The sequence below is a fragment of the Martes martes genome (assembly GCF_963455335.1).
Source record: "Martes martes genome assembly, chromosome: 6".
In the NCBI taxonomy this organism is placed as follows: Eukaryota; Metazoa; Chordata; class Mammalia; order Carnivora; family Mustelidae; genus Martes; species Martes martes.
The window spans coordinates 145,704,125-145,722,506 of record NC_137893.1 but is presented as its reverse complement, the minus strand read 5'-3'; the positions used below and the strand labels follow the sequence as shown (position 1 = coordinate 145,722,506).

The following is an 18,382-nucleotide window of genomic DNA, read 5'->3' as shown; positions in this document are numbered from 1 at the left end:
GCCCCGCCTCTGGCTCCGTCTGCAGTGCGGAGACTGCTTGTCCCTCGCCCTTCGTCCTGCCCCTCCCCTCACTCCCTCTCTCAAATAATTTACGTATTAATTTAGGTATTTAGACCATTTACATTTAACCATCACATGTAACGGGTAAGTGAGTAAAATCTTTAATAGATGTATTACCTCTATTTGCAAATAGGGACTTAGGGTCTTGCCCAAGTTCACTGAGGTGAACAACTCTGTAAAATCACAGAAATGAATAACTTCTCACCTTAATGACTTCAGTAGAATCAGAGAGGTACCAGGCCAGGTTCAACAGAAACTGTGTTTCATTCCCCCTGGTTCCTGACCATTTCTTCGTCTTCCTCTGAAAACAGGTGATTTAAACCCAGGATCAATTCCTAGGAATGCCAGGATTTGTCAGGAAATCTCGTTTTCCTATCTTCATCTATACATTCACTCAAGGAAACGTGTCTTGGGCGCATTTAGGCGCCTTCCATCTGCCTGCTCCCCTGACTTCTCTCCCTCCTCCTGCCCCTTCATGTTCCGTCCACAGGAATGGTCACGTTCTAGGCCAAGAATGTTTGTTCCTCTCTCTCCTCTTTCCTTTGAACTTCTGCTACACAGTGAGCACAGTGACCTTGCTCTATATCGTTCAGCACTGTTGCCTAGTGGAAGTACTCGATAACATTGTGTGGATTGAGTAAATAAATGAGCCAGTGAATGAATGTCCAACAGCAGACCGTGAAGCCAGCTGAAACCCACTTGGGGAGACTTCCTGGCTGTCCATATTCCCGGTGCCCCTGGTGCTTGTGAACACCAGAAGACATTGCATGGACTTACACATATATGCTAATATACTACCTCTCTCACTAGATTCGTCACTGCCCAAGACCCTCTCTTTGCTTCTTGATAATCCTGACGCTCTGCAGAGTAACCGGCACAGAGCTACACAGTTGCTTCCGCCATAACCCAGTACATACATTCCTGAAAAGCCTCATAGTCTTAAAAAAAATACACTCACATTCAACAGTGATCATGGAAAACAAGGACGGGGCAGACAACTGAAAACTCTTGAACAGGTATACAAAAGGAAGGAGTAGCTTGCTTTTCCCCCACACGCTCAGAGTGCATCTTTCATTAACTTTGCACGGATGTTTTGTTAATTGATGGATGATCCTTAGATAGACATTTTGATGCATTTATTTTTTTGAAAGATTTTATTTATTTATTTGAAAGAGAGAGCACGTGAGCACGTGTGAGAAAAAGGAAGAGGGGTGCGCCTGGATGACTCAGTGGGTTAAGCATCTGCCTTTAGCTCAGGTTATGATCTCACGGTCCTGAGGTCAAGCCCTGTGTCAGGCTCCTTGCTCAGCAGGGGAGCCTGCTACTTCCTCCTCTTCTGCCCCTTTCCCCACCCTCCCCTCCTGCTCATGCTCTCTCAAATAAATAAATTTAAAAAAAAAAAAAGAACTGAAAAAAAGAGAGAGAGATTGAGAGCAGGAACAGGGGGACCAGAGAGAAACAGACTCCCCACTGAGTGGGAAGTCTGATGGGGGACTCGATCCCAGGATCCTGGGATCATAACCAGAGCCAAAGGTGACTGAGCCACCCAGGCGCCCCCACTTAAATACATTTCTAAGTATATAAAACACTGAGACACCTCTTCAGCATTCCTTTAAGTTCATATGCTTTTGCTTTTTATTTTCATATGCCCTAGAGAGACTATATCTTTGGGTCTGTTAATGAACATGTTTACTTTTGCCACTTGGAGTAGCTCTACACACATGACCTAACATTCATATCATCAGCTCCCAGGACAAGAGAAAGAGTGCAGGGCTGATAGAGTATTTGAAGAAATAGTGTCTGAAAATTCCAAGTTTTGGTGAAAAGACACAAATTGCATAAACCCCAAGTAAAATATAACCAAAGAAACTCGTGCCAATCACTTTGTAATTAAAATTCTAGAAACTAAAGACAGATTGAAAAATCTTAAAAGCATCGAGAAAAAGGGGCGCCTGGGTGGCTCAGGGGGTTAAGCCTCTGCCTTTGGCTCAGGTCATGATCCCAGGGATCGAGCCCCGCATCGGGCTCTCTGCTCAGCAGAGAGCCTGCTTCCCCCTCTCTCTCTGCCTGCCTCTCTGCCTACTTGTGATCTCTGTCTGTCAAATAAATAAAATCTTAAAAAAAAAACCAACTTAAAAAAAAAGCATCGAGAAGGAAACAGCTATGTGGGGACAACAACTTGGGGGACAGAGCATTGTTCCTCTGAAGAAACAGGGGCCAGAAGGAAAGGGCACATGCTTCTGGGGCAGTGAAAGAAAATAATTGTTAACTGCAAATTCTATATCCTTTAGGTAAACCTATCTTCAGGAATGAAGGGGAGATAAAGACATTCTCAGATGCAGGAAAGCCGAAAGGATTTTTTACTAACAGACCTATCTTTAAAGAATGAGTAGAGAAGTTTCTTGAAACAGAAAAGAAGTAATAAGAGAAGGCATCCTAGGGTACCAAGAAGAAAGAACTACAGTGGCAAGACCAGAAATATGGGTAAACATATAGGCAAACATTAGATTGGCTTTCTCATGAGTTTTCTAAATCGTATTTGGTGATTGATACAAAAATTGTAACACAGTTTGATATTCAAGACAATATTTTTAAATAGAGAGGATAAAAATGATGTGTCCATGATTAACTTGTGGTCATAAAACCTGATCCTAATAGACTATGAAAAGTCGTATGCATTGTAAGACCCAAGAGTAACCACTGACAAAACTGTACAAAGCAATACACTAAAAAATATTATAAATAAATCCATCTTCCAAAAAAGATGGAATTTTAAAAACCTGTTCAAATAACTTACAGAAAGACGAGAAAAGGAAAACAGGAAAAACAAAGAAAACAAAGAATAACATAATAGACCTAAACCCTCACATGTCAAAAATCATCTTAAATGTAAATGGTCTAAATACCTAAATTAAAAACAGAAATTGGCAGAGATAAGGTCTTCATGGAGGTCCTCGGGTTAAAATGAGGTCATTAGAGTGAGCCCTAAACCATTATGACTGGTGTCCTTATAAAACAGGAAATTTGGACCAAGATACCCATGCATAGAGGGAAGAAGACAGTCATCTACAAGCCTAGGAATGCCTGAGGCTCCCAGAAGGGAGACCTGCTGCAGATTTTCTTTCTCAGCCCTTGGAGAGAACCAACCCTCTCTACACACTTGTTCTAGATATCTAGCCTCCAGAATGTGGGACAATACGAGAGCCCCCAATCTGTCGTACTTGGTGATAGCAACAAACTATTACAAGCTAAACCATTTACAGTACCCGGCTCAGTGCTTTACACACTCCGTAGACACTCAACGAAAAATTGGTTGAGGTAAGAAATCATAGGAGGCACAAGCTTGGGTATTTGTGTTCTAGGAGACAAAATGGGAAGGAGCTGGGAGAATTTGAGTATGCAGATTCTCTTTCCAAACCCTATTTTCAGTTTGCTGCTGCACACTTGTAGTCGGCTACAAATGAGACATCTGAGTCCAGAGTCCCCCTGAGTGAGTATCACCCAAGGAGAACCCTCAGTCTCCTGCCGGGCCTGTCTGTTAGCGTGGGGGAGTAATCTGGGCATCAGGGTGCCTCTTCCACAGGTCTCTCACCAATCTATCCATTTCCGGTCCCGCTCACAACCCTGACTTCAGAGACACCTGGTGTCTCAGAGACTTACATCTTTTTAGGCTTCTACGGTGGGGAATTTATGTGTTTCTTACTGGTGTTGTCCCCTTGCCGGTGTGGAATGCAGCTTTCTCTGGTCTGGCAAGGCATTTATGCATCTGCTCTCCAGCTTCCAGAATTCCGTTGACCTCTCTCATGGGTTGCTTCGTCTCCCATTCCCTTCATCTTTGAGCGTTTATGCCTTCTTTGTAAAATCCTTTACCATAAGAGTGGGGCTTGGAGAAGGAGCAGAGACTGACGTGTGCCCAGCAGCGTGGTTAACTGCAAGCTGGTTCCTTTCAATAAAAAATAATGCAGTGTTGGGGCGCCCGAGGGGCTCACTCTGTTGAGCGTCTGCCTTCAGCTCAGGTCATGATCGCAGGGTCCTGGGATCGAGTCCCGCCTCAGGCTCCCTGCTCAGCGGTGAGTCTGCTTCTCCCTCTCCCTCGGCCCTCCCTCCTGCTCTTGCTCTTTCCCTCTTTCAAAGAAATAAATAAAATCTTTACAACAAGTAATGCAGTGTAATAGTGGTAGGATGAACTCTATTTGCTAGGAACCATGTATGAACCTCCTATATATATGATCTCATTTCATTTTCAAAAATATCTCATCCTTTGTCAAGGAGTTTATAGTCAGATTGAGAAGATATACCAAAGAGCAGGGCCCCGCTGCATCTCTAAGCAGTAGGGGAAAGAGGCGAAGGTGTAAAGGTCCACAGCTGGAATGACAATTCCATTTCTTAGTGCAAACGTTGTCTAACTCCAGTCCAAAGACCTGGTTGCTTACTCCCAGCCTTTTACTGTACTGTTTACTGCTATTTCTCTTGTACTACTGTATGGCCTTAGTTCAGCCCCTCTGAACATCAGTCTGTTCACCTGCTAAATGTGGGTAATAATTTCTGATCGCCAATCGATTCTTTACATGAATGGCCTCCTACAGCTATTAACAGATGTGGACACCAATGGAAAGTAATAATTACCCAGCAGATTAGGGATGAACTGTATGCAATACATTTTGGTTTAGAGTGCGATTGGAGCTAACGACAGACCACGGTGTAAAGGTCTAGTTCAGCTAGGAAGAGTTGGCGGTCAACGCAGTGACTAGTGCTGTTCATTGTCATCTTTCAGCTCCCTTGGCAGCCCTAGAAACTTTGAGGGAGGAAGTGTCCTTCATATTTAATATCTTCCTGTGGAAACTGTCCATACATTTTTTTCATGACTGATGAGAAAAGCAGCCGAACCTAGACTTGTTCACTTCGGTACAACCCGAGTTTTTGTAAACTTCTCTATCGTGTATCATTTCTGATGAGCACTTGAGTGTGCTTTAAAGGCACGTGAATTATAATCAGTCTTCAAGACAAAGTTATATTGCAAGTCCCTTTCGACTCTCTAGGTCTCAATTTTCTCACTTGTAAAGAGTTGATAACAACAGCTATTTCATAAAATGGTATTTAGAATTAAATTTTTTAAAAAGCAAAAACTGATAAGTGAAGCCCTCAGTACAGTGTCTGGTATATAATCAGGGCTAAGCCATGATGATGAGGATATATTCTAAAATATGTATTATATAATATACTATTATATATTCAAATACAATATTATATAATAAATACTATATATTATTATATATTCTAAAATAATATTTTTTATAATACCATAACAATAATATTGTCAATGACATTGCTGACCTGAGATGTCACTTCCTACCAGATGACAGGTCAGTACCCTCTTACAGATTGCCTATAGTGTGGTTTTCTCACTGTAAAACAATTAATAGTTTTTTTAAAGGATAAAGATGTGCAGTCTCTCCGGGTCTCTGGGCTTGTTATGCTTAATTTGCTGCTCCCATTGAAGACACAGGTGTCGTGGCTTCTCGGAGATTGTTTCCAGGCCCGTCCCTCCCTGCGCCTCAGTTCTGCACTTTTGCCCATTTCTCTTCCCACGTGTTTTCTTCTTTATTCTAAACTGTAGGCAGTGCGAGCCTAGTCATCTGCGTTTCTCCTCCTTAGTCACTGTTTGGGGGAGTGAGTGGATCGAGCCGCGCGGGCTTCTTGTCCAGACAATGTACCTTTTTATGAGGAGTACTGACCCCAAAGGTCCTTGCAGCCGGCCTCCCTACTTTCTCGACTGTTCTGGGCCCTTACTCCAGTCTCACTGCTTCTCAATGCTGTCATCGTCACTTGTAAGTAATAATCGTTTCTGTCCGTCAGTAGACTGTGTATGAATGAGATCTGAAATCTGGGTAGTACAATGTCAACCCAAGGTTAATGATCAATGACTGTCCAGGCACCCCGAGAGGCCGCAGTCCCGCCGCGGGTCGTTTTAGTGTGGAGCGCCATCTAGTGTCCAGTCGCGCAAACAGCATCCTGCCTCCTAAATTCCTCTGGGCAGGAAAGGGTTGAGGCCCAAGCCAACCTGTGTACTACACTGTTATCCTTCAACCACTCGACTAGCCCTGGACACTTCAAAGGTTAAGTACATAACCTTTATAGTCAATTCTTTATCTAAAACTCTTTAAAGTTACTCGTTAGCAATCGGGTGTTTTGAAATCAATGAATTAATGTTCTGCAACTCAAGGGCCTCTTTTGTGGGACTTGGATAAACCTACACTTTCCCTTTCAATACACGGTGCTTAATACATTTACGATTACTCTTGCTAGGACTATCGTCATGGTCATAACTGATACACTCACCCAGGAATCTCAGAATTCTTTCCCCTTCTCAGCAGTAGAGGAGCCGGTTCCAGCGCTCATCTCTGCACAAGGCTTTCCTCCTTCTCTGTGTGGTCATTGCACTTTGAGAAGGAAAAGAAGGAATTGAGTATTTTAAAAGTTGCCCTTACAAGATTCGAGGCTTAACCTCCTCCCCCAGCGAAAACCGACTGTTCCCCTCCTTCAGGCCCCCTCTGACGGCCTCTGAACAAACCAGTGTGGCCTTTTCCCTAGTTTCCTGCAAACCTTTCCATCATCGGGGGAGAGCCTGTCCTCCTCACTTTCTTACTCCCCGAACCCAGCACAGTGCGGGTCTTCTCTAAGGGGCTGCTGAGTTCTTCGTGAAATGAATGAATTATCCGATTTCTCGGCACCACTTAGACAAGAGTCCCAGTCGCTCAATTTGTTCCTCTCGCGCTCTTTCCTGCCTGTGGACTTCCTGCGGTCTTAGGGCTTCCCAGGGACCCCCGGATCCCCATCTGCCGAATGGGGATAGTAATTTCTGTTCGCCAGAAGGGGAAAGAAAACTGTTAAGTGTATAATGCGACGTTAATAATTATTCAGAGAAAGGCCTGGAGAAATTGGAGTATACCGGCCTCTAGGTAAGCGTTGGTTGGTTCGGAGCGCCACCTAGTGTCAACCAGGACCAACAGCACGATGTATTGTAAATTTGCTTCTGCCGGGAAGGTGAGAGGCCCAAAGGGGATGTACTTGGCACGTGTGAAAAGGCCTTTTACCTAAAACTCACTAAACACGCTAGTAAGTAATAGTTGGGGTGTATTTTAATTTTTGCGCTTTATAGATTAAAAGGCAAGCCTTATCTTCGACTGTAGTTCCATCGGTATTCGTGTGTGTGCGCGAGTGTTGGGGACCTGGACTGTACGGCTATCCCAGGAGAAACCTAAATTCTCAATCTCCGTTTTCTTACTGATGAAATGATAATGGACGTAAAGGATGTATAGGACGGTGGTGAAGACAGAACGAAAATAGTGCATATAATTCCTGGTCCATACAGAATGTTCAGTTACCTGTTACCCTTATTAGTATTATCGACAGTCTTAAACCAACAGGGGCACGATTCTGCTGTGTTGTGGTTATAATAACATATGTGTGCTTTTAAAAGTTATTTTTATTTAATATGTATATAAAAATTTTGTTCTTATAATATGGTACTATCCTAAGAGCTACATAAATATTAACTCGTAAATTCATATAACAACCTATGAATCAGGTGGTATTACTGACATTTATAGATGAGAAGAGTGAACCATAGAGAAATTAATTAACTTGTCCAATGGTAAAGTTGAACTTGAACCCAGGCATTTCGGCCTCTGAGGCAGTCATTTTGATAAATATACTATGTCACCTCTGTATTTTTCTTGAATTATTTTAGAAAAGAGGAAATATAAATGCCACTACTATTAACCATGAAAAGTATAAGAAGTCTATGTATTAACTGAAGCATAGCTACAAATCCGTAGGTAAGCTGATGTAATAAGAATTTGGTCCCAACAAGGATTTCTGTTGAACTTAAGCGGGTTTGGTGAGTTTAGTAGTAAAAAATGCAGGGTGATGGAATTCCTGGGTCCCTCTTCCGTATCGGCTACACACAGCTCTCCCCGACAGCCATAGCTGCCGTTGAAAGTGCACACGCACCTGAGATGCAGAAGGTGGGGACTGGGTGACTGTGTGAGTGAATTTCATCTCTTCCCGTGGAGTTTTAGGCCAGGACTGAGCTCCAGGAACAGCAATGGGGGGGGGGGGAGATTCTGAGTGACAGTGATGGTTTTGGGTTATATGCTCACCTACGACACACACACACACACACACACACACACACAATTACATTCACGTGCACACACCCACACTCATCTCCCTTCTCCGATGGTCCGGCTTCATCTCCTGTTAGAATTTCTCATCAAAATCTTCCTTGAGTTAACACCCAGTCACGTTACCTTTCAGAGGCTTCCAGGAGCAACGCACATAACTGGAAAGAGTGAACAAGCTTGCTTGCTGGTGTCTTATCACCCTCTTCCAAATTAAGGAGAGTATCAATTCTCAGGGTCACTCCAAAGCAGCAGAATCCCGCCGTGGATGGATCTCATGGAAAGAAACCTCAAGTCAGAGGCAACTGTGTGTTCAGCCCCGTCTCAGGAACTGTATGCATGTGATCTAATTTAATTCCCACTATATTCCTGGGGGGGGGGGGGCTAGTCCCCTGGCCCAGAGGAGGAAATGGAAGTGGAAAGTCTGAGACCTAGCAGAGTCACCATGTTGCTGCACGGAAGAATTGAGATTGGAAACAATGTTTTTGCTCTGAAACAGCTATCTTCCCATGGTTTTTGCACCATGAGCTCAGCTGTGTTCTCTACCTGCAGGCAGCCTGACAACTTCTGGGTTAGCCTGGGGCTGGCAGGGGTTCCAACTGGCTAGGGAATGCGGAAGGTTTTTTGAGTTGACCTTCCATCATTTATATATGCAATATATAATACATAAAATATAATGTTCTATAATATTATATATGATAGTCTATACTACACATTATACATACAAATCTATAATATGCAATATAAGTGAATTTGTGATAGGTTATATGTTCATTATATATATTTATAAACAATTAGTCTTGTGCTTAATGAAAGCTACCAAGTCAATATAGATATACATTCTTAAATTACTTTAACACTCAGTTTTAATTTCTAAAGTAGTTAATATGTCTACAAGAGTAACCTGCATTAATGAAATTTTGGGGGGCCCTACTGACTTTTAGAAGTGTAAAGGGGTCCTAAAATCTAGAAGTTTGAGAACCACGGCCCTAGGCTGAACTTGGACGTTTTATTTTCCCAACTGGATTGGTAAGGACTTGAAGGCAAAGGTGTAACCAGCACGTGAACATCTTAATTTTTTTATTCTTCTGTTCTCTCTGTGGTTTGGGTCTTTCTGATCAGACTTATCGCCCAGTATGATAATTACCCTGTCTGTGTCAGTCACCCCAGTTATAATTCCTTGAGAGGAGTTACTTTGCTGGGCTGATTTTTGTTTTTATGGTCTCATCTGGTTATCTTTTGCTTAAGGGGTGCCCTGCGTGTGCAGAGCTCATGCATGGCGTCGTGATGGGCTCGGAATAAAAAAGCGGTAATACATCTTAACAAATCTATCAAAACTTGTATATCCATGTTTTCTCCAAAATAGCCACAGGGTAAGGCTTTATGCTTACTCCTATTAAGGCTACTGCCTAAAATATGTCTGCAGCTTGTGGATTATAATCACCTCTATTACAGGCCTTGACTGGGAAGCTATAAAAATGTATATATTCTCACTATTGATAAATCCTTTTCTTCTGAGGGTAGGTTTGGCTTTTGAGACAGTTTAAAGTCATTTGAAGACAAGCTTAAAGAATAAGGGGGCTCTGGATGACCTTGCTTCTCGTGTCACTTATGTGGTTCTAGTGGCAATTCCAGAATGTTAGCTAAATACGTTTGGGAATGTATTGCTCCCTTGGTGATATTCTCTATGTATTTATTAAGCTCCTATTCTGTGCCGTACCGTTATGTTCTCTGTTTCCCCAATGTCTTTTAAGGATGTGTCAGGGAATCAACATACAGAAACAGTGGTCTCTGCCCTTAAGGTGCCCACAGGCTGTGCTGCGGGAAACATTTTGGCTCAGGTCTGATTGCGTAATTGTTGGTCGTTTGCCTGCAGAGACTGGCTTATTTGTCAGGATGGTTCGTGGGGCTGAAACAGTCAGTGAGCCTACAATCTTCTTTAGGCCGCAAATCTCCTGACGCTCTTCCCTGTGTACTTTTTCTCAGGCTGCCCTGTATCGTCAGCCTCACAATGGAGCAAAGCGCTAGCCCCGTACCCTCAAGCAAGGAGGCTAGTGGAGTGGCTGCTGTTATTCACCTCATCAGCTGGTGAGTCAGGAGGAAGCAGGTTTGAATCGCTCCCGGTGGAAGGCTGCTGCCTACACCTGCTCCAGCATCTCCTCTCGTCGTCCTTGTGTATTTCACGCTGCTCAAGGCCCTCTCCCCGACCCGCTCTGTCCCATGGCCATTACTGCCTTTTGGACGTGACAGTCAGCTCTGCACCTTTAATTTTGTTCACCAGCTTTCCAGACCTGACGAACACGAAAGAAAATTAGCCAATCCATACTTTTCAGAATGTGTGTAAATACAAGAATACACCATTCATTGCATTGCGATATTTGTGTCATCGGCTTATTGCTGGCTACCTTGAGGCCACCGATTGAGTGGGAGGACCACACCCTTGACCTGAATTCTCCCTTGGAGCTAATTTTAGGAGGCTTTCTGTTGCTCACAGGCTTGTTCCCTCTTATTTCAAAGCGCGAGACTCCATGACACACCTACCAGATCTAAGGTTACTTTAAATTAGTCAACGGCCAAAAAGTTTTACACCTTCTGATTTTTAGAATGGTTTCTAAAGATTCTGATTCGGAGCACTTAGAACAAACCAACTAACAAAGTGGCAAAGTATAATCTTCAAAAAGTTAAAAACACGCGTCTCCTGGGCACCTGGGTGGCTCAGTCGGTTGAACATCTGCCTTCCGCTCGGGTCCTGGTCCTGGGTCCTGGGATGGAGTCCCGTGTGGGGCTCCTTGCTCGGCAGGGAGTCTCTTCCTCCCTCTCCCTGCCATTCCCCTTGTTTGTGCTCTCTCTCTCTCTCTCTGACAAATAAATAAATAAATAAAATATTAAAAAGAAAAAAATCCCACACACAAAACCCACACGTCTCCTACAAGTACTGTTTACAGCAGGCTCGTGCATGGGGCAAATAATGATGAAAGTCATTAACAAGGAAGCAAGCAGGATGACAAAGTTAGGTCAAGGCAGGATACAGGAAAATGAAATACATATTCAGTCAGGAAAAGAAAAAAACGCAATCACTACGTTAAAGTTATCTTTTCTACTGGAAAGAGTTCACTTGCCTCTCAACTGGACAAAACCCTTACTAACGTATCAATCTTCTACAAGTGAATGCCTAATTTCACATACTCTGGACCTAATCAAAGAGTAAACATGAAGTCACTTACCTTCTTGAAAGCCGGGCCGTCCAGAATGATAACTAGTAGCCACATGTGGCCACTAGTGACTGGTGGCTAGTCTGAAATGGAATGTTCTACAAATGTAAAATACACTAGATTTGATCGACTTGCCATTTGATTAAAAGAAAAGGAACATAAATTATCTTATTTTTTAAAATATTGATTACATGTTGAAATGGTCAGAGTTTGGATAGATTGAGTGAAGTAGAATACATCGTTAAAATGAGATTCACTTGTTTCTTTTTACTTTTGTCAATGGGACTACCAGAAAACTTAAAATTACACGTGACTCACATTCTGTTTTATTGTAGAACATTGCCTTAGAGCATCAAATGACCCAGAAATGAACCCAGACAATTTTCTAATACAGCTCAGAAGGACAGAAAGAAATAGTTTTCCCTTGTTTTAAAGTTTTGGATAACTTTTCTCAACATAAGTTACAGGGATCTGGAGGCAGGTTAGTTGTTTCTCTGCCTTCTGGCCTATTCGATGCAGCCAGGAGGTTGAGAGCAAGACTGAGAGGTTGGTGTCCTAATGACTTGAGATCTAGACATCAGATTTGACTGTAGGGAGATGTGTTTTGATTGATTCAACCTGAGTGATCATATTAGAGAACTGAATCACAGTAATCAAACTGACACGTTGCTGACTTATAAACCGGGAGGGGAAGTCCAGTGACCTGGCAATCAAGACTTTCCACTGCTGTTTTCCTGGTGGTTAAGCGCACTTAACTGGATTTCAGATGCTGTGGGGGGCCAGGGCGGGGTGGTGGTGGGGTTGGGGAGGTTGGCAGGGGGATCTCATTGCACAGAGAATCAGAGCAAAGTGGCATGTTCTTATTTTGTTTTGTTATTTTGTTACCAAATTATATTAGTGTGATAAAAGTACTTTAGTTGTTCACACACTTTCAATAACTTCTTGCAATTCTATACCCAGAGTCACAGTGAGGGATGGCAGGTCTAAAGTAGTTTTCTATGGCTGGTAATTCATCCATCACTAATCTTATTAAGCTGTTAATTCCCAGAGGACATGATCAGTACTAGACACAATTTCCAAATGTTGAACAAATGTTGTTCAGTAAAACCCTGGAGTTATCCTTAGTCTAAAAGATGCCTCATTTTTTATTCATCACTGAACTTAATTTGTACTTCTTGATTACAATCTAAGGCAAACATCTTCAATACATATTTTCATTCACTGTATATTTGAATGGGAATTTCTGGTAGTTGTAATATTTCCTTTGCCCCTAAATACAAATATATAATTCTATTACATACTTGAGTAGTAACTTTATTCATCTCAAGAAAAAATTGCAACTGCTGGTGACCAAAGGCTGAAATATGAAATAACGCACCTTAAAGAAGTAAAGCAAACTTGAGAACAGAATATGCAAGACCTGCTTCAGAGGGGGCAAGAAGAGGTGTTCTTATCAACAACAAAAAATGGTGTGATAATTTATACGTTCCAGTACTTTTCCTCTGTTTCTATTTAAAAATTTGCCATCTGTTTTGCTCAACTTCAGATCTATAGTTCACCTGATAAAAGTGTATCACATGAAAGTCATTCAGATCTTTGAATTCCCAGCTAGAGAGTGTCCTTCTATAGCATAACATGTCTTCAGATACTGTTACTGGAAGTAACCCAGAATTTTCATGGGCTAAAATTCATCCCTTTACTGGAGCATATAAAAATAATAAATGCTGGTTTTCTTTGAAAACAGATCATCTCAATGTTTATAGCTGCTAAGTCTATTGAGGATATATATATATATATTTTTTTTGGGGGGGGCACGCTTAGGGGGTCTCCCTTCTTCCCTCATTATCCCTATTCTTGAGGGTCAGACCCCCTGCCTTGCACAACCCAGAGGGGAACCTGAGACCTTTTGAAAAACTGCCCAATTTCTCGCCCTTGGAGAAGTGAAGAGTGCCCCGCCCCCATCTGTGAAAAGACGGATTTGAAAAGGAATTTCAATGTCTTCAAGTCTAAGATTTAAGTCTCTAAGCCTCCACGACCCAGGACAGCCCCCAAGGTTTCTGGACCCCCTTTCTTCCAACCCTAACTGCTTTGGACTGGCCGGGGAATGCCTGTCCCAGTCCACGGTTCTTGTGGGTCTGTGCGCAGAACTCACAGAGGACCTGTGTTACTTCCCTTGCGAAGAAACAGAATTATCGCGAAAACTTAGGTGGAAACCATTTCGTTTTTGTATCCCAGAGAAGGGCAGCATGTGCCCAAGCACTCCTGAGAAAAAGAACTTTCAGGGGCAAAGGAGCGAACAGGTAATTTAGAAGAAAAACAGAAAGTGGTCTCCGACCGTCCTGGACTTCCCTGGGAGTTGGGGGAGTTGGGGGCGCCTGGACGCGTTGTCTTGCGGCTTGCGGAAAAAATAAATGGAGAGCACGAAGCCTGAGGCTTCTCGGATCCTTTCCCGACCAAAGTCGGGAGATTTGGTGCGGGGTATTTTACCATTTTCCCCCTTTTGTGAAGTGGAACAAACACAACTTGGGCGCACGGCGGCGGCTCGGAGCCTGCCAGCTAGGCGGGCGAGCCGAGCACCAATCAGCGCGCGCCTGCGCTCTATATATACGGCGGCCCGGCCGCGGCGCACCCACGGCGCTCTGCCACTTGTACCCAGTCCCAAAGCCTCAGCATGTCGGAGACCGCTCCTGCCGCTCCCGCCGCCGCCCCCCCAGTGGAGAAGACCCCGGTGAAGAAGAAGGCGGCTAAAAAGCCCGCAGGGGCACGCCGCAAGGCGTCCGGCCCCCCGGTGTCGGAGCTGATCATCAAGGCCGTCGCCGCGTCCAAGGAGCGCAGCGGCGTGTCCCTGGCGGCGCTCAAGAAGGCGCTGGCGGCCGCCGGCTACGACGTGGAGAAGAACAACAGCCGCATCAAGCTGGGCCTCAAGAGCCTGGTGAGCAAGGGCACCCTGGTGCAGACCAAGGGCACCGGCGCCTCGGGCTCCTTCAAGCTCAACAAGAAGGCGGCCTCGGGCGAGGCCAAGCCCAAGGCCAAGAAGCCGGGCGCGGCCAAGCCCAAGAAGGCGGCCGGGGCGGCCAAGAAGCCCAAGAAGGCCGCGGGGGCCAGCGCCCCCAAGAAGAGCGCCAAGAAGACCCCCAAGAAGGCCAAGAAGCCCGCGGCGGCCGCTGTCGCCAAGAAAGTGGCCAAGAGTCCGAAGAAGGCCAAGGCGGCCAAGCCCAAGAAGGCGGCCAAGAGCACAGCCAAGGCCGTGAAGCCCAAGACTGCCAAGCCCAAGGTTGCCAAGCCCAAGAAGGCTGCACCCAAAAAGAAGTAGGTTGTTGGGCGTCTGCTTCTGAAACCCAAAAAGGCTCTTTTCAGAGCCACCACCATCTCCGAGAAAGAGCTGGGCATTCTCTGCGCATCCTATTCTTTCCTATGAACTTTCAGCTCTAGGATGGGGTTGCGGGGGGTGTGGTTGGTAACTTCGGGCTTAACGCCAACCGGAAAGGGGCGGGGGGGGGGCTCTGCGCGGCCGTGGGGCCTGTCCCCTGCCCTGCGATGCCCCCGGTGGCCTCTCTCGCCGCGGTGCGGAAGCGCTGTCCCGAGGCGCGCTCTCGTCCGCCAGCCCCGCCCCGCGCCGGGTACATCGAAAACAACCACAAATCAAGCCAGCCAGTTTGTCTTCTGGAATACCCCGATTGGGTTGGAAAGTCATTCAAAAGTCCCGCCCTGCTCGCGGGTTGGCCCACTCCTCCAGCCCGTGGTTTTCGTCGTGCGTTTTATTGGGTGGCGTCCGGCCTCGGGTGTAGTCTGTGTATGTTTTGTTTCTGGTGGGTTGAACTGGGCCTTTCCGCTTGATAAACGTGTATCTGCTATTTCGGACACTCCCTATGTTTTGGAAAGTCCAGTTGGGGTGTCCGCGGGCAGTCCCCGGCCCGGGAGGAGAGGGCGAAGGCGCCCGCGTCCCGCGCTCCGGTGTGCCAGCCGGTGCGCCGCGGCCCCCAAGTACCTCGCCGGGACCTCGCGCGGCGGCGGCGGCGGCGGCGACCCTGCCCGGGCGCACGGCCCGACCCGCGCCCTCCCGTGCCTCGCCTCGCGTACCTTTGGACACAGGTGGGATGGATTTCAGGGCATCAGAAACAGCTTTTCGTCGGCCATTTTGTCCTGGCAGCGGGTCGCCGAGCCTCGTTTTAGGCGGACGTCAACATCCAAAAGCCGGAGACGTTTTAAACGCGTTTCTGTGCGGCGGTCCCGAGTCCAACAGTTTCGACGCCGGGAACAAAATAGGGGTAAACTGTTTGGAAACGTGTGCGCGGGTGGGGGGTGATGCCTAACGAAGGGCTTTCGTTTGTATTCACGGTGTTATCTGCCGGTTCCTTGATGTTCCTGGCGTTTCTTCCGGACAGAGTCCTGGTCCTGCTTCTATTCCGGTGAACACGGGTTTTCTTAAGTTCCAGGAACAGGCGCTTCTGGGACCTGCGGCTCAGTTCTTCGTCCGTTGCCACGATGACGGAACTAGCGGTTAATTAATCTAGATTCGTTCCCGCATTACTGGCAGCGCTCCCGGGTTTCATCCCTACCCGCACCGCCCCTCCCACGGAATGGGGACACTTTAGTGTCCGTTGTCGTGAGTAGAAAGACCTCCACTTTCAGGGCGCAGCGCGCGCGCGCACACGAAGACAAATTCCCATAAGTTACACGAAATAATTTTTGTGCTGTTAATTTCACATTTAAAACCATGGAGCCCTCTGTATTTTGTTGTAAGGTTAAATGTATACAACCCTTCCATGTCTTCCCCCTGTCCCCTCCCTGCCCCCCCCCCCCATTTTGAGATGCCTCCTTTATCATAGGCTAAATTCCCTGGGTAGGTGGAATAATTCTTGGTTTTCTACTTTGTTCCTTTGGTCTCTGTCATTCCTCAAGTGTGATCACACTACATATTGTTCACAGGGCTATTTTCAATGCTGAGAATACATGACCTATAGTAGGTATTAAAATAAAAATTGAATGTTTAATAAACTGCGGTGTTGTGACTAATAGCAGATAGAGCTCATTCCCAGTCCTTGCTCTTTCTCAGAATTTCCTGGTTATTCTAGTTTTTGTTAATTTCGTTTTTCCAAATGTAATTTAAGATGCTTCCTTCCTCCCACCTCTCCACCCCTCCATTATGCATAAAAAACCCTCAAAACCCTATCAGTAGTTTCTTCGGGATGATGTTAAATTTACAAATTAACTTGGGGAGACGATGAATTTTTCCTATTCAAGAACATTTTGTTTCCCCCCACCCTTTTTTCCCCAAATATTTTGTACCTGTGGAGAATGTTTCAAATTTCCTCCAACTATATCTTCATATTTCTTATTATCTTTATTCCCAGATATTTTGACATCTTTCTACTGTTGAAATGGCAACCTATGAGATTTGAGATTCCTGGAGGACCAGAATCCCATAAAGGGCACACTGAAGAAGATACCCAGTTCTGGAAGAGATCTATGCCTGTGTGAATTAACAATCTCTAGAAAAATGCCATGTATAGCCACATAAAGAAAAAAGAAACAGGTGAAATCAATGTTAATAACATAATTTATTTAACGTAATATATCCAAAATATTCTCATTCAACATAAAAGCAATGGAAAAATATTTATAAGATATTTCACATTCTTTTTTGCATCTCATATTATGTCTTTGAAAACTCTATGCCTACGGCACATCTCAGTTCCCGCTAACCTGTTTCAATGGCTCAGTTAACTATATGTGGCTCCTGGCAACCATATGAACGATGAAACTCTAGAATGCCCTCTGGTCCCAAATAATCCTGGTCTTCTCTAACCTGGTCTTTGGCTTAAAGCTTGCATGTCAGGGTGTCAATATATACTATCTTCTGTGCTTAAATTTTTGGTGAAGTGTCTGACCTTAAATGATGGTTGACTGGTCCACAGGGCACTGAGCCAAAATGAACCATCAACAATTGTCTTCCAAAAACTGGAATTGAGTTATAGAAACTGAAGTGAACCGATGTCCAGGGAACTGATTTCTTAGACACTCTCTAGGAGAAACCAAGAGGGCTGGTGACTAAAAAGACCAAAATGGAGCCAAGAGATGCCTAGAGGGTTATTGTCTGTGCTCCTGACATTGGAGTCCTTGCCATCTCAACTCCTGCCACTAGGGTCACCTCTCTTGGCTCAGGTTGGGTCAAGTTGCAGCAATCAGGAGACTTAAGACACTCCGAATAGAAGCACAGTTTGTCCTCAGTCGAGCGCAGTGTACTTCCATGCTTCCTTTCCCCTTCAGATGCTGTTAAGTCCGCACACCTTTGGAGGTTATATACTTGCAGTTGACCCTAACATTGAACGTTTCCTGCAAACATGTCTGCTTAGGTAAAGGGCGTCCTTTACTTTCAAATGAAATGTATTCCTCAAGAACAAACAATCGCCCTTCTCTAGTAGGGTGTAGGGAGAGTTCGTTCGTGGAGAGCTAAAAGTTGTAAAAATCTCTAATGTCACCTAGACTTTAGATAAAATCTTCACTAATGTTTCTTCGATTTTGTTCCATTCCCTCACCAGTGTTCACAAAGTGGCCTGGCTTAAGTCTGATACTGTAAGCCATTCATTAGACTCCATTTGGCCGCTTTAAGAAAAAAGTCCTTGCTTTGATTTCTAATTTATGAAGTTTATATTTTATTTTGACATTATTAATATTATCATTTCAAACATCCTACTTACTATGATCATACTGATAATGGCAATAATATATTCAAATAATTGCCCAAACATGCCTGATTAGCCAAAACTGGCAATGAATACTGCATAAACTAAATTGCTGGTTGATAATTCAACAATGAAAATTCACGATCTCGTGTCCATTAAAGGCTACTTGTAATGCATTATAATGCATAATATAATGCATAATATTATAATGCAATATAATGCATTGTAATGCATTATAATG

The 18,382-nt window shown here is 44.6% G+C and overlaps 1 protein-coding gene across 1 annotated transcript; it reads left to right on the top strand.

The window, feature by feature from the left end:
• Positions 1 to 14,092: 14,092 nt before the first annotated feature.
• LOC308344274 (histone H1.4-like) lies at positions 14,093 to 17,077 on the top strand. Its single transcript, XM_080805872.1, has 2 exons — positions 14,093 to 14,764; positions 16,810 to 17,077. Exons 1-2 carry the CDS (start codon positions 14,127 to 14,129, stop codon positions 16,934 to 16,936), a joined length of 765 nt encoding a protein of 254 aa, XP_080661998.1. The 5' UTR covers positions 14,093 to 14,126; the 3' UTR covers positions 16,937 to 17,077.
• Positions 17,078 to 18,382: the final 1,305 nt, after the last annotated feature.

Coding starts and splice junctions, on each gene's coding strand:
- LOC308344274 (XM_080805872.1), top strand. CDS start 14,127: ATGTCGGAGACCGCTCCTGCCGCTCCCGCCGCCGCCCCCCCAGTGGAG. Junction 14,765..16,809: donor AAGGCTGCACCCAAAAAGAA/GTAGGTTGTTGG, acceptor CTTTATTCCCAG/ATATTTTGACATCTTTCTAC.